General features: G+C 36.9%; 1 protein-coding gene across 2 annotated transcripts in view; it reads left to right on the top strand.

Moving 5' to 3' along the window:
- The window catches only part of Atg16 (Autophagy-related 16), a 191,302-nt gene that overhangs the window by 155,370 nt on the left and 19,674 nt on the right, over positions 1 to 16,258 (top strand). For both annotated transcript variants that reach the window (XM_073073092.1, XM_073073090.1), the window contains 5 exons: positions 223 to 343; positions 626 to 805; positions 2,034 to 2,118; positions 3,701 to 3,847; positions 13,684 to 13,816. In XM_073073092.1, the coding sequence (XP_072929193.1) occupies positions 223 to 343; positions 626 to 805; positions 2,034 to 2,118; positions 3,701 to 3,847; positions 13,684 to 13,777 (627 nt within the window). In that variant the 3' untranslated portion in view covers positions 13,778 to 13,816. The remainder of the gene's footprint in view (positions 1 to 222; positions 344 to 625; positions 806 to 2,033; positions 2,119 to 3,700; positions 3,848 to 13,683; positions 13,817 to 16,258) is intronic.

The following is a 16,258-nucleotide window of genomic DNA, read 5'->3' as shown; positions in this document are numbered from 1 at the left end:
GTAAGGAGGTGTTGTAAACGACATACAATCCATCTGATTTTAAGTGACTACTGCTGCCCATGTACATCTGTAATCATACCTATATAATATTACAGTTCTATCTGAGATAGGTCACTTATATGTTGTTACCCAAGTTAAAACACTATGCGTTTTGCCACCACACCAAACTTTGACTTTTTGAAAAGAAATGGTTTAAATGAAATATGTCTCTTTTGTTTACAGCATACGTTGACGGGTCACAGCGGGAAGGTCATGGCAGCTAAATTCCTCGGAGAGCCAACTAAAGTGATCACGGGGAGCCACGATCGAACATTGAAAATATGGGACCTAAGGAGTAGAATGTGTGAGTATATTCATTTTAATATTACACCTCCCATTGAGAGTCATTAATTAAGAATGTCATATGAATCATAACTTCACACATATGTTGCTAAGAAGTTTTTTTGACCGATAAATTATACTATTAATTCACATGCAGATATTATATTTAAAATTTTAATTTTAATGAAGTATTTTAGCGGCTTTTACTTAATAATATACTTATATTCTTTTCACTATTTTAAAATTATTTATCTTATTGCTTTAAAAAACAGAAAATTAATCGTGTTTATTAATTTACTTCCAGGTACAGAGACAAAGTTCGCAGGATCATCTTGCAACGATCTCGTAACGTCAGACGGTGCGGGCTCCACTATCATCTCAGGGCACTTCGACAAGCGGATACGCTTTTGGGATATACGTACAGAGATGTCGGCCAATCATATAATGTTGCAGGGCAAGGTCACATCGCTCGACCTCAGCAGAGGTACGTTAGTACAATCAAAGTACGAGAATGTTTGCTGACCGCACCGAGATGAAGTTAATTAACCACTCCACTGTATACACGCCCGTCGCGTGCATCGAGCCCGACATTAGCATGATCTCGAACGCTTACGAACGAACTGTGAAACAGGCTTGTTAATTTCTATGCGCCCAAAACTAATACTCATAGATAATTGAATGCACAGCATATTAGTATCGGTATTCGTGTCAGTACAACAACGTGACGGGTATGCGATGCCCATTTCCGTTACGCGTGTCTCGATCAATCCCTTTTTTGTCAGTAACGGTCCGTCCGGCGCACGAAACGGCGAGATTGATACCTTCAATCAATCGGAGTGTCGGGACGTCACTGCCTCGGAAACTGATTAAATCACGTCGATTTCGTCGCAGGCGACTGCGGCCGACCGATCTACAAATGAATAGGGAGCCTTTTCACAGTTAGATGTCACGCTTGATCCAGATCCATCAGACTACTATCAATCATCTAATATACTCTCAGTCAGCTCAGTCGCCAATACTTTCACTTTTGACTCAATCTGCACATTTACATCACTATTAACAAGTAGGTAATAGCTAGGAAACTCCTCAGGCAATCTGCGCTAAAAATAGTAAGATCAAATCTTTGCTCGGCGTATTAATAACAAACTTGTCTTCGACCGGAGCCAGTTTTATTTAATAATACATTAATTTATCATAAATATTTTTATATTATCATTATAGGTTATTTCTCATCTACATTAAGTTATTATACATGAACCGTGGCGAATTGTCACAATCGTATCAATATATTTGTATAATTTTGCAATCTGTCGCGCCTCTTACTTATTTATCATTTATAAGTGTCCGTTATTTCTCGCATAACTTTGCATTAAAGCAACATTGACATCTCGGATCTGGAGATAGGTTACAAGTTTAAAATGACATTATTTGGATAATGTCGGTGCTTAAAGTAACGGTTTCGTGTTTTTCGCTTCTCTCTTTTATATACATTTCCTCTTATAAACATTCCACCATGTAACGAACGTTAAAACCCCCAGATATTTTCGTCGAAAGACCATTTTGGGAAATAATGTGTATTTAAATTGTGCCTTGTTTGCATTTGCACGTTGATGCTTTTGAGGACATTTTGTAGTTTTTATATTGCATACTTGATGCAACGATTTGAACTCGTAAATTTTTTCATAAGTGCTTTTTTTAAATGATTGTTACAGATAGCAACTACCTGTTGGCGTGTGTCCGCGATGATACAATACAACTCATTGATTTACGAATGAACACCATTGTACGATCTTTCAGGTAATCAAACATTGTTATTTTTTATGTACAACTGTTCAATAAGATGAGAAGCAAAATGCTCTACATTTTATCTAAAGTTAGCTACTACTTAATATTCGTTTTGATACCCTACCATTGCTAGAAAGCTCATTACCATCGAAATTAGGTGACAGTACAAGATTAACGTCATTATGAATATACATAAGCATTTCATATAAATAAACATATAAAAATATTTTAAAGCTTATCATAAAAATCACTTTAATCTTCGCTTGAATGAGTCGCCATTATTCGTAATTTAAGAATGCCATCTGTCTATCTTTTATGGCTTTTATATGGTCGCCATTCAAATTTCTATATAATTTAATGGATTGAAACTATGGTGGGCTAATATAACAAATATCCTGTCATTATATAGCTATATCCGTTTCTGTTTATTAGTTATAAACATTTACAATATGGCTGCTAATCTATAAAATATAGGTTTTGTTCTATTCTTTATGTCTTTCGTCTTTCAATTTCCTTATGTTTTATAGAACCATGCTTATATATTGAATAATAATATATAATAATATATTAAAACTTACATTATTTTAAATTCAAAACTCCAATTGAACCACTAAAGAACTCTTGGTAGAGATTTTGTAGACATTTGACGTAAGTAGATACGTACGTAAGTGGTAATTGTATATTGTTAAATATTGTAGCATTGTACAATTAACTTCTTTATTAATTAAATATTTTACATTAGCTGCCTGTTATAAATTCTGATTATCAAATTATATTTTTATTTATAATATAAGAGTAGCAGACGAGCATGCAGTCCACCTGATGGTAAGTGGCTACTGCCGCCCATGGACATCTGTAATCAACCTCAGATAGGATTAGATATTCCTACCCGAGGTCGGCCACAGATGCACCGCTACCCCTGAGGACTAAGCTGGAACGCCTCGGAAAAGTCTGTCTCCCCTACCACACCCTTCAAACCGGAACAAAGCAGCGCCTAACACTGCTGTTATTAGGTAGAAATAGGTGTGGCGGTGGTGCTGCCGGAGTTGAACCACAAAGGGTTCTACCACCTTCAATAAGAAATTAATGTTTCATAAAATTTATGCTAGTTGATATTAAGTACTTGTCTTTCTAAAGTACTGTATAATCTGCGCCAAACTTCTAGTCCGCTCTGAATTTAATGCGGGCAGGTGTCAGTTAGAGAGCCAATGCGGTCGAACACAACTACAAGCATATATACCCTATAGCAACAGTAAGGGCACACTAACGTTGCTATGTACCCGTGGGCGAGAGAGAAGTTGGGGGGGGTTGGTCCCGCGCTGTCTTTGTCCCGCTTATATCTGCAATGTGCTATTGCGACGCGACTCGTTTCTATATTCGGAGCGGACTAGCTTTTTGGCGCGGACTCTACCAACTTAAGACACCTAAAATACTTCAATATCAATATTTGTGGCCGACCTCAGGTAGGAATATCTAATCCTATCTGGGGTTGATTACAGGTGTCCATATGCGGCAGTAGCCACTTACCATCAGGTGATGCATGCTCGTTTGCTACTCCTATATTATATATAAAAAATCTGTGTGTGTTCGGCAGTCACGAGTCGTTCAAGGTGGGTTGCGACTGGTCGCGGGCGGCGTTCGGTCCGGCCGGCCGGCTGCTCGCGGTGGGCGCGGCGGACGGCGCCGCGTACGTGTGGAACACGCACTCGGGGCGGCTCGAGGCGATACTCAAGGACCATTCGTGAGTGTTGCAAATATTTTGAGTGTGAAACAGTTCGGTGGAAGGGTGTGGATGGAAGCTGATTTACGTATGAGATGACTATCTTAGTCCTCGTTCGTGGCAAAGTATTTCTAATTGATTTCAGGTGAAATATTCTGTCATAGTCGTATCCAAATATGATAAAAAGTGAATTTTGCCTTTTTTTCAAATCGGTCTTTGTTCTACGGTTATGACACTTTGTTCTATATGATGTTGATTACAGATGTTCATAGGCAAAAGTGACTACTTAGCTTAGTATACAATATACATACATTCGTATGTTGTTTCAATCGTGTAAAAATAAATTTTAGTCCAAGTCCATTTTATGTGATGCTGGTAAACATAATGAACATAATGTTGTAAAAATACTGAAGGTAGGAGACAATATCATAACACTTAGTACGAAGCAGGTAAGCTATTGAGAAAAAGTTGATAATAGCTAAAATTTCTTTTAACGCCTGATATAAAGTAGGTACACTTACAAAAAAAGGTTTCTGAATGCACCAAGTTGCAAATAAGCTACGTTTTTTTTTCATGATCTGCGCTTCGCCATCCTTTTACGAAATAGCTGTAAATTTTGACACTTTAAAAGTTCATAGAATCAACATAAAATTTTCGGCCTAGGCTTACACGTACGAACCCCACGTCGCTAGACAAAGTGCAACGTTCGTACATAACGTTCTACATAGCTCCGCTCAAGTTTAACCACACTTTGACCCGAGTGACACCTAATAAAGTTACGGTGAACACATTTTTGACCTTGAATTTTAAACTGGAATTGTATCGCTCGTGACATCGTTTAGTTTCTTCGTAACATTTCGCATGGACAATTGAAATCGTGAGGTCAACATTGGCTCGAGCTGTCTCACCATTGCAAATTTCTCTTTCCCACACCACATACCACCGAAGTTTGCACGGTGTTAAGCATTATTCACATTAAGGGATCCTTTCTAAATAGAAGTAAAATATATTTGTGTATATGTAACGATATGGAGTCGATTTAAATGTATGTCTTAGCGTGCCGGCATTGTAGGTATTGTGTAGCGCGCTGGCCGCCTACGACGCGACACTGACATGACACCACTACCGCACAAAACCCGTGGGATCCTATTCTCCAGCAGTTCTAACTAAATGCAACATATTGTTCGTACGCCCTCCTAACGTCTATCGTCCGTGTCGTGATGCAATCGTGCTTAATTTGCACAAGTCCAATACGTGCGGTGGCGTTAAATACATTTCACTGTTACCGCGGCCATAGGAATACGGAAACGTTTCTTCGCCACTCTAAATACACATTTTTGCCTAGTAATTAACATTCACGAGCTTAAACGGTGAATTTGCGTGCCCGTTTCATTGCGTCGGCACGTTTATAGCTAAATCCAATATTGAACAAACGTTCTTACGGGTTTCTTGCTTTATGCTCTGATATACCGTTTCGACATAAACTTACGTTTTATCTTCTTCGGTGAAAATCAATTTAAATAGAACAACAATATCGAAATAAACTAAGATGAACAATAAAGATTGCCTTCCTTTTGGTTTGGCCATTGTTTCGCATTTCATAAACGCGTTTAACCGCGAGCGAGTACAACATACCTCTAATAAAATGGTTTTACGTCGCACGAGATACCAGCCCGAGACCGCTTATCTAGATAGACCCATTAACATTGTTCTTATATTACATGTTAAACATTTTTAAAGTAAAATCGACTATCAGACAAAAATAAACCTTCGCCTTCTTAGAATTGAGCGCGCAAGCCGTCATACCCGCACATGTCACGGGCAGTGCTAAATCATATCACGTAACACGGTCTCCGCTCGAGAGCCGAATGCAGCTTGCGATTCAGTCGGCGATGGTGTAATCGAGGGCGACTCTCTATAACGAATATTGTTTGCGCCTTTGTTTCTCAAACGGCGGGTCGCGACCCCCGCGAATGCTATTTGTTGATTGTATGGCGTTTTAAATGTTGTCGCATGAGCGAATCGCAACTTTCGCAAATATTCGATACATTCTTAACCCAAAACAGGAAAAAGCTTTGTAAACAGTCAGCGCGACTCAGAGATGAAAAATACGAGCTAAAGTTGAAAGTCAGTTCGAGCCTGGTAAACATTTACGGCACGAATAAAAGAGGTCGCCATCGGGTGTCATGGCGATTTTAACATTTGATTATTTAGGGGCTCACGACACGGCGTGTACTATTTGAGAAACAATGGTTTAAGGGACGCCGCATTAGATGCGACACGGCGACGTTTCCGGATATGTACAATAGCGCACCGATGCGCCGATGTCGGGCGACTGTCGGCGATCGCGCATTTGAATGTTGTCGGTGCGTCGCGGTGCGCGCAGCATGGGGCCGCAACGAAATTAACAAGAACATACGCGACACGTTTTAATGTTGCCCTTACGAACGCCGAGATTTATAACGTGGCTATCGTATCTGTGATCGGTATCGACTGCGATCAACGAGATCCTTTAAGCGAATATTGTGCATGGATGTAGCGCCAAGTTTAGAAAAGCAGCAAATATCTTTATATCGTTTATATCGCTATTTATGTCTTATATATTATTGACGTACCGCGTGGCTAAGCGGTCACCATAACAGCTTAATTCACATAGAGTTCTGGATTCGATATCTGTTTTGGGTCTTGGCGTTTGTGTGTTCATAGCACGACACGGGGAAACCTTAGTTGTGTTGTAAGTGTAAAAAGCATATTTTTTAATATCTCTTTTTTGTACTGACACTATACAAAATATGCCATATTTTTATCAAATGAAAACATCGTCGACATTAATGGGCATATTTTTATACATCGACAACATTATATACTACTAATTATTTATAATTGAGTTGAAAACTTCAACCTGACGAGTTTTCATCGCGACGTAACTCGATTACTGATCGCATCGATGCTTAATGCTCATTCCTATGATGTAATTTCTTCTATGGCTAACTACCATCTCGCGTGATGTAAATCAACAAAACTTATTAAGTGAGTAATTTAGACACTTATTTTTAATATCTTATAAAGTTTTTGTTTTAAACCTAACTGTATAAAAGTAATTTAAGTACGTATACTTATTTAACATTGTAAAGAAAGAAGATATTGGGCTAAATTAAGTAGCCGTTACAAAAACGATTCAAATAAAATTATACAAACAAATTAATGACTAAATAACCACTTCATTAACAATTTAGAAACTATTAAGAAGAAATATATCCCTACATATTTTCTTAATGTTTATTTACCATAGATAAGTATACCAAATTACAAATATACCGTTTACCGATTTATTATTTCTATAAAGGTATCATTAATTGGCAAAACTTTCTATTGCCATTAGAAATTTTATTTCCCAATATCATTAATATTAAGTTTTGAATATCACTACTTAGTATTTATTTTCACTTTAACCTTAGTTTTAATCCCGAAAATAATGAGTAGAAATTTGTCAGTGATGAAAATATTTTTATATATACATTTTAATCAATTTGACGACCATGATAGCATATTGACCAAAATAGTATTCGTATAGTTGTAATAGTAAGGCAAATTCTAGCGACATTTTCAAAAACTCTTGTAAAATTTGGAATTCTAATTAATAAGTAATAATTATACAAAAGCTTTTAACATACATACTATGAAAAATGTAAAATTTGTCCAACGCGCAGCCGCGCATTTTAATATTATATGATTACGAGGTTACTTATACATATTTTCATAATTATACAGATTTTTTCCGATCAAAATATTTATATCGTCATGAGTCCAGTACTGTCCCATTGCTAGACAAGAGTCACATTTCAATGAAAGAGGGACTTATGTCATGATCCACCACGCTTTGCCATATTTTTGTTGATAATTTCCTACATGAGAATCAAATATGGTACCTTATAATTTCCCTCCACGCCCATCGTCTAATATTGTAAACACATAAAGTACATAAAGTAAACCGTTATCTTATGAATAAAATGTGAAGATATACAATGTAAATTAATTTATAGCGTAAAGGAACCAATGTAAGTAACCTGTCGTTAAGTAGTTGCCACTCATGAACATCTGTATCCTAAATAAAACAGGACACGTGTGTGAGGTCGCCGCTCCTGAAGACTAAGTTGCAACGCCTCACATTACTATCTCTCCCGTAATGTTTACTATACTTGTTATCGCTAATTAAATCTACATCCACTTATAATAAATAAGACGTGGAACAAAGTTCCTGATAGATAATAACCAAGTCTTTGTATAGGCAGCGACAAACCTACATGAGACATCCGTCACTTCGCATCTAGCAGACAAGTCGGCCAAGCCGAGGCGGTATTCTGGCGCGACGAAATACGATGTACCTATTTATTAACAGTCAGAATGTTCAATCTTAATTTATTTGTGTAAAAAACGAGTTGAAATTGAAGATTTCGCCATTTTTAAGCGCATTTCGTTATTTGAAGATAATTTATAAATACGGGTTTTGTCTTACTGTTATTTCGAGCTAATCTTGTAAATATTGATATCAATTTCAGTGAAAACTTTGAAGTAAAGTTCGTATATTATAATAATTAAACTATCACTAATTATACAAAAAAAAATGTTCAGAAATCAACATCTAATCATTTTCTACGGTCATGTATTGTACAAACTTACGATTTACTATATATAAGAGGAATCTGGCGTCCAACTAACCGTAACAAAATATTCATTGAGGAGCTACTAAAATCCAACATTTATACTCTACAAAGAACTCATCTCCTCATCGGAAACCTGTCCGTTCCATCTATATCAATAAAACTAATATTAAAATTAGCTTTAACAATTAAAATAGCTATAACAATATAGTGTAGACAACCCTTTAATAAACTTAGACTATACTACACGACCAATGGACGCCCCGCTACAACCCGTCACAAGTCTCGTCGCATCACGCCCGTGTCAACCACGCTGTATTCCTCTGTACAATGTTTCATGTTTACAACGATACTTAGTCATAATCTCTCAAAGTGGCGCACTGTGAACAACTGGTTTAATAGTGTCCCAGGCAGATGACGGCCGGGTAAACGGTCGGGAACACGAAAGCTTTCGCATCGAATCTTTTGACAAGAATCGAGCAACTGTGTCAGTGGAGACCGCTGACACCATCCGTAGTAATATGGATATAATAGGTAGGTATAGTATATTTTACGACATACATTTGTTCAATTAAATTTTCTTCGCGAATAAATAGTTCATCGACCCCAAATAGGACTAGGTACAATCCCAAACTGACGGTATCAATTGGAACGTCTGAAAGCTTCTGTCTTCTTCTTTCTTCTAAAATTTCTTCTAAAAAGTTTGTGTTATGCGGTCAATCTGCACATGACATGTAATACTCTGTACCAGTTTCAGCTACTATATAGTACGAGTATCTAAGGTTTATTACACTGCTTTCCGCATTGCTCCTGACGATAAAAGTTGATACGTGATATGTAATATGTAAATGTATTTTACCACACCCTCCAAGAACACATCAGCGAAAACATACACAAGAATAACGGAATTGATACCGCAGTTCAATCACGAAGAACTCTATTTTAATGGCCTTTAAAAAAATTCGCATAAACAAAATTGAATAGTTAGTATAGTCTGGGCAACGCCCAGTAAAACTATGCATATTTTCTACGCTATATTAATATGTTCTGTCACTTTAAGTAACTTTTTATCAACAATGTCTGTGACAAAGATTTTTTATTGAATATAAGATACTGTGTTGTCTATAAAAGAGACAGATATAATTTATTTGTAACGGAATTTTAAATAATGCTTCTTTAATTTATTTATCTCCCTAAATAATTTAGTTAACGTGCGATAAATTTCGATGAATGTACCAGTAACGCGATAATATTAATGCACTTTATCGATTATGTATATAAATCAACTCTACGGAGCGGAAATGATTGTGTCAATAATCAATCATTTCCAAACGCAGGTTAGATAAACTAACGGGTTAAAAATAATTTTAAACTGTCTCTTTCCTGTAAAATATTATTTTTCCCTAGAATTTATATGCAAATCAGTTCATTTGTTTGCTAAATTAGTCTTTACAATTCGACAGAAAGACTTTCAAAATTAAAAAAGAAAACTGTAAAATAATCATACCTTCCATAGGTTCAACTTAATGTATTTTTATAGTTTAAACGCCATTTATTTATATGTAAGTTTTGCTTTAACTTCTTAATGGACGGTGACCAAGTTACGTTACTTATATTCAAGCCGAGGCGCTCGCAATGCGGTGACGCAAATTTCGAGATAACTGTGTATATTTTGATCAGAAATAACCTAACTAGTCCTAGATGGTGAATATTCTATAAAACTATAGTCCCCCTTTTTACCTCAAGGACAACCGTAAATATAGTCTAAGAAATATATTTCCGGCAACATATTTAGCAGCTAGCTATCCCCTTAACCAAATTATGTTCACCTAACTCGTGCAGTCGAATATGTTGAATAGATAGGAACACGAAACTAAGAGAGAACTCGAGTTATGTACATATTCGAACATCGTTACAGTCTAATCGTGGTGCATGGTTTTTGTACCGACAGGGCTATCGACCGCCGCGAATAGATTCTTGAAATTGCTTTATTGGGTAACCTGTTTCCTAACATAGTAGGCGTGTAATGCGGTTATGAATCGATACGTGACTAGAATAAAACAAGTTATCCTATCAGTATTTATGAGGAACTACCCACCGGTAATACAAAGCTGATCCATTATCAACCCCCTACTGGGTCTGAATTTTTTCTAAGAAGGAACAAGGATAAAGTCGAAATTTATCAAACTGATCAGATACCATTTAACAGACTTTACAGGCCTTTGAGTAGATCACTCTTACTCTTGCATTTATTCGTTTCTTTTTGTATCTCGTGTAACCTAAAATATTGAGGTGTAAAGCTTAAATATTCATATCCAAACTCTGATAAATAATATCTGAATATCCGAAACTAAACGTAGAACACCGGAATTTATATACATTTGGACTACAGCTGGCCAGCAGATTGGATTACGCTTATCACATTTTTATAGATCATAAAATAAAATTATTGACGTTGATTTCGGTTTCAATGTTCATAACGATCAAGTTTAACTTTTTTCAACAAGTAGTCGCATGCTACGTTTATTGCCCCATTATCGTGTTGAAAATTTCAAGTCAATTACCAACCAATAACAACATCGTATCGTTCAAGTTAACTGTACTTGAATTATTCATGGTATGATCGGAACACGGCGTCAAATATTTAAGGAGGTATTTGCATTTAATAAGGCATATTTCAATAAGGCAACAATTGCGGGATATTAATGCGGGATCTGTTCGGGTTTACGGCCTTTCCCAGTCCCCTTTTGGAGTTCCCCGCGAGCTCGTTATAGGCAATCGGGAGCGGCATGTGTAAACGAACCGACCCAACTAGACTCTAATTCTTGTTTATGAGAGACCTTGCCCTATACGATGTAAAGCAGATACGCGGCATCCCACAATCAAAGTAAATCTCGATTACTTTTCTTATCCTTGTAATATTTATAGTTAACAAATCATGTCAAATTTATTGCGGAGCGGTTTAATTTGTAATTTATCTAAATTATTATCCATCGTACACAAAACCTTCCTCTGTTATAACTCTCATTACATTGTCAATAGGAGACTATATTAATAGCTTTTCTTCGGGCTACTTTATCATAATCGTGACTACGAATCATTAATTTTGCACGGACAACGCCAGACACTGTCGCAAGTTAAAACTATTGTGGGACGTCGGCGGAACTATCACCCCGTTATCTATATCTATAAGGAAAGCAATGTACGAACCCACGACAATGGAGCCAAAAGCTATTACTGAAATAAATCTATTGACACAATATGCACCATACACTATCAAACTCAAATCGCTCGTTTCAAATCACATTTCGAGGATCTCGACCGCTTTCTGTCTCATAGTACAAGCGCTAGTGAAAGATTTATCACTTAATAGACGACACTTATAGACACTGACTGAACAGTCATGAATATTGTTGTACTATTTTCACTCTATGTTAAATATTTTACATAGACATTTATTCGTTGCAATATGAGCTATAAACGATTTTTTTTCATGGATGACATCAGCCTCGCGTAGAGTAGATAGTGCGAGGCTGATATCCGAATGGAATAGAAAGCCACTGAAGGATTAAATCTAGGAAAAATACATCAAGTTAGTGGACTGGATAGATAGATGGAGTGTTATCTTAGTTCTAACAAAAGCAATAACCCTTGATCCCTGCCATGTTCTGCTTCCCATAGATGAATATGGTAAAGCTATGATCAGTTTATAGTGACAGCTACTATTTATAGTTAGTACTATTATAAAGGATATAAAAATATGTTCATTTTTCAATTATTTTCAATACAGACGCCTTCTGAATATATGTGAGGCAGCTCTCAGATTAGACCAATGTTAGTTAACTAACAAATCGATCGTACTCTTTTAGCTGTTCATTTTTTGCCGCTCTCATTAAACGCCTGAGCATTAATAAAAGTCACGATGAGTATCTTCTAAGTGCCAGTGACACAGATTTAAGCGCCAACATAATATTTGTAATATACTACCATACAACACGGTATACCGTTCATAGTCCACTCGCATATTTTCTGAGAAGCGTAACGGTCCACTCGACCAACGCTAAATGCACAAGTTTTGTAATAAAATATAGCTGTGCCTGCAGTCTCTCGTGCGACCCCGTGAACTGAGATTTTGTCAAACTTTTAGGCCTTTTTTGTCGTGTACAAGTTACTACTGCCGGTGTCCTGAGATTAACCTCTAGCTATCACTATTGGCATGTGACACAAAAGCTCCAACGATACAAAATCATTTGCTATCTTTATACATTACGTCCATGATCCCAAGCCAAAGGACGAGGAAATCGATGAAGATAATTCTTTACAAATGACTTTATTATTTATGCGAGCTGATAAATCTAAGCTAGATAAACTTTACATTGTGTTATTTGTAACAAAGCTTTACTCATGGATTTGATAAACCGCGTTCAAAGGGGAATCGGGGTCTGACATTATTTCACGCTTAATACTTCTAGGCGATAAGTATACGTCGAAAATGTCAAACCTAATATATACTGAAGATCCCAATCTGCTCTTAGCGCTGTAAACGTTAAGTACGATTTATCAATATCAATATTACCATAGTATTAATGTGCAAGTATTCATTCATGCCATTTTTGATTTATTGCATTTGAATCGCGTCCGGAGGAAACGTGTGTACATCTGCTGACCTCGATACACAAGTGGTAATGTGCCGATTCGATTAGTCTCGTTTACTCAAGAGTTCTTGACTTGACAAATATAGGACTGTAGGATGCGATTCGCTATCTACATGTTAAGTTTGAACAATCATTAATATTGGAAGCAGGTTAGCTCGTCAGGTCATACTCTTGTACGTTTTATATTGAGTATCGCTACTGGCTCAAACGGTAATGTTTTTTGTACTTTCGTAATATCAAAAATTATGTGTTACATTGATCAATTGATTAAAGATAAAAAAATATATTTTGGTGTAATTAAATTTTAGTAAAGTTAAAAAGTTAATATGAATGAATAAATATTAATATTAAAAAGAACCTCAACTCATATTGTCACTAATTCTGAATTCATTTATCTATTTATGAAATGATTAAAATTTATGGTTGAGAGTAATAAAGTTCTCAAATATGAGTGAAGTGTACCCATCAGACAGTCTATCAAAGACAGTCACCTCAGCAGTAGAGTATTTACAGGTTGGTGATGATGACGTATGTATTTCAGGTCAGCGGTGACAGCGGTGTCGTGGCACCCGCAGTCCGGTCTCCTGGCGTCGGTGGACCGCGGCAAGCGCGCGATCGTCTGGGGGGACTTGTGACACGCCTGGGACTTCGCCCCGCCTGCACCACCCGAACCGGTACCAATTTTTAATGTTATAGTTATAACAACCGAGGTTGCAGTTAATTTTGAAGGTGGTAGAACCCTTTGTGGTTCGACTCCGGCGGTACCACCGCCACACCTATTTCTACCTAATAACAGCAGTGTTAGTCGCTGCTGTGTTCCGGTTTGAAGGGTGTGGTAAGGGAGACAGACTTTACCGTGGCGTTCCAGCTTATTCCTCAGGGGCATCTGTGGCCGACCTCAGGTAGGAATATCTAATCCTATCTGGGGTTGATTACAGATTACCATGTGCGGCAGTAGCCACTTACCATCAGGTGGACTGCATCCTCGTCTGCTACTCCTATATTATAAAAAAGAAATAAATCATAGGAACCGGCAATTATCACGCAAGTGACAAGTCTGCCCCCCCTCCTCCTTGCGTCGAAATCCTCAATGCTGAGGGTCGTGACCACGGACTACCTTATTGCGGACTATATTACAGGGGTCAAATTATGTTGCACCTCCTGCAGCTGAGGACTATGTTGAAATGCCATGTATTCATATATGCTATTTCCTCTGCTGCTTTGCTATAACCTTTAAACCAAAACAAACATCGCGCCATTATATCTACGGTGGATGTGCCAAAGCTTTTTTTACATGACTTTATTCGATTACTCTTATTCGAATTAGAATTAAATGTGTAAGGAATTTGTATATCTTATCAAATGCAGTCAAAAACATCTGAGGTCAAAGCCTCAATTCCACAACCTGTTACTGTTTACAAGATAAATCAGTTCTTGTTCGACGAATGCATTTTTGCATTCTTCTTATACTTAACCGATGTGCTTTTCTTTGAAATAAAAGAACAAAAACATACTTTTTCGTGCACGGCAACCGAAAATATAAGGCATGGCTGCCTCTTTTTCTACATTTAGATTAGAAAGTAATACACCTACCAAATACTCGGTGGCCAGTTTAAGTAACAATGGAATTCTTGACAAAAGTCTAGACAGAAATACGCGACTTCGACGAGGTCATCGGGTGCGTAGGTACAGTCAGCTCCGAAAGTAGATAAACAGATCGAGATTTCAAAAATACCTACCTACGCACCGAAACGTTCATAAGTAGCTGAACGCACCTAGCACCATAGATGAACTTCTTAAAGCGTCAGTATTAAATAAACTATTAAAATGTCATGAGTAGCTGAACAGCTATAACCTACCAAAACATATGAAAACGTTTGACAGAGAAATAAAAAATTCTTATTGATTAGCTACTTTTGACAATTAGTGCTCATCTAATTTTGACGCTTTACGATGTCCATCTAATTATGATGCTATTTAAGTGCCATACCTATGAAGGCTTGGGCGAATAGGTATTTTTGAAATCTGGGTCTGTTCATCTACTTCTGGAGCTGACTGTACATTAGACAAAAGCATTTACGCTTATCTCCATGTTTCTAAAACCACTTTCAAATCGAATGACATTATCGTGAAATTTAATATCTAATAGGCGCGTTCAGAGGTTACGGAAATCCGTTATCATATAATTAACTACTGACCATAAATAATCACGTTAAGTCTACTCATAGATGATAGTTTTATGTAAATAAATTTTATTTGCACGTTACAAGTAATTCAAGAATTGTATAATTTTGATCAACTTCATTTTTTTTTATAATATAGGAGTAGCAGACGATCATGCAGTCCACCTGATGGTAAGTGGCTGCTGCCGCCCATAGACATCTGTAATCAACCCCAGATAGGATTAGATATTCCTACCTGAGGTCGGCCACAGATGCGCCGCTACCCTTGATGACTAAGCTGGAACGCCTCGGAAAGGTATGTCTCCCTTACCACACCCTTCAAACCGGAACACAGCAGCGCTTAACACTGCTGTTATTAGGCAGAAATCGATGCGGCGGTGGTGCCGCCAGAGTCTAACCACAAAGGGTTCTACCACCTTCTAAATATTATTAGGTATTAATTACATTTTGATAAAATATATACATTGTAATATTATATATTTTTGGTACCTGCTTGCCGTATGCATTCAGTTGCACTTTTCTTTAAATAGAAGTAGAAGAAATTTGCTACAAATACTATATATGGTATGTACTTCCTGCCCATAGTATAAAGCATGTAATAACTAATAATCTTACGGCGTGATGTATATTTTTTCTAAGGCAATAAATCAATGTCAATTAGGACTGTTTAAAGAAGAGCTTATCACAGTGCGGTCATCATATTTTATCATTCGTTAATTTATAATCGTGTGTGATAATGCATATTATAATCTAACGAGTATTACGTATATCTTTTTTGTAAAGAAAGCAAAATGTTCTTAGAGACATAACGTTATATATAAAACATTAAAAAAAAAACATCATTGACACAGGTCTCTTACCGTGGCGTAACTATTAAGACAGACTCTAACATGATAGAGCCGTCAATGCAAATGATGGACTACTAAATAATTT

Source organism: Epargyreus clarus, unplaced genomic scaffold, assembly GCF_041222505.1.
Source record: "Epargyreus clarus isolate Ecla_fem2 unplaced genomic scaffold, WU_Ecla_fem_2.2 ptg000005l, whole genome shotgun sequence".
Classification (NCBI taxonomy): Eukaryota; Metazoa; Arthropoda; class Insecta; order Lepidoptera; family Hesperiidae; genus Epargyreus; species Epargyreus clarus.
Note: the sequence above shows the minus strand (reverse complement) of the source record. Positions and strands in the feature narration are given on the sequence as shown.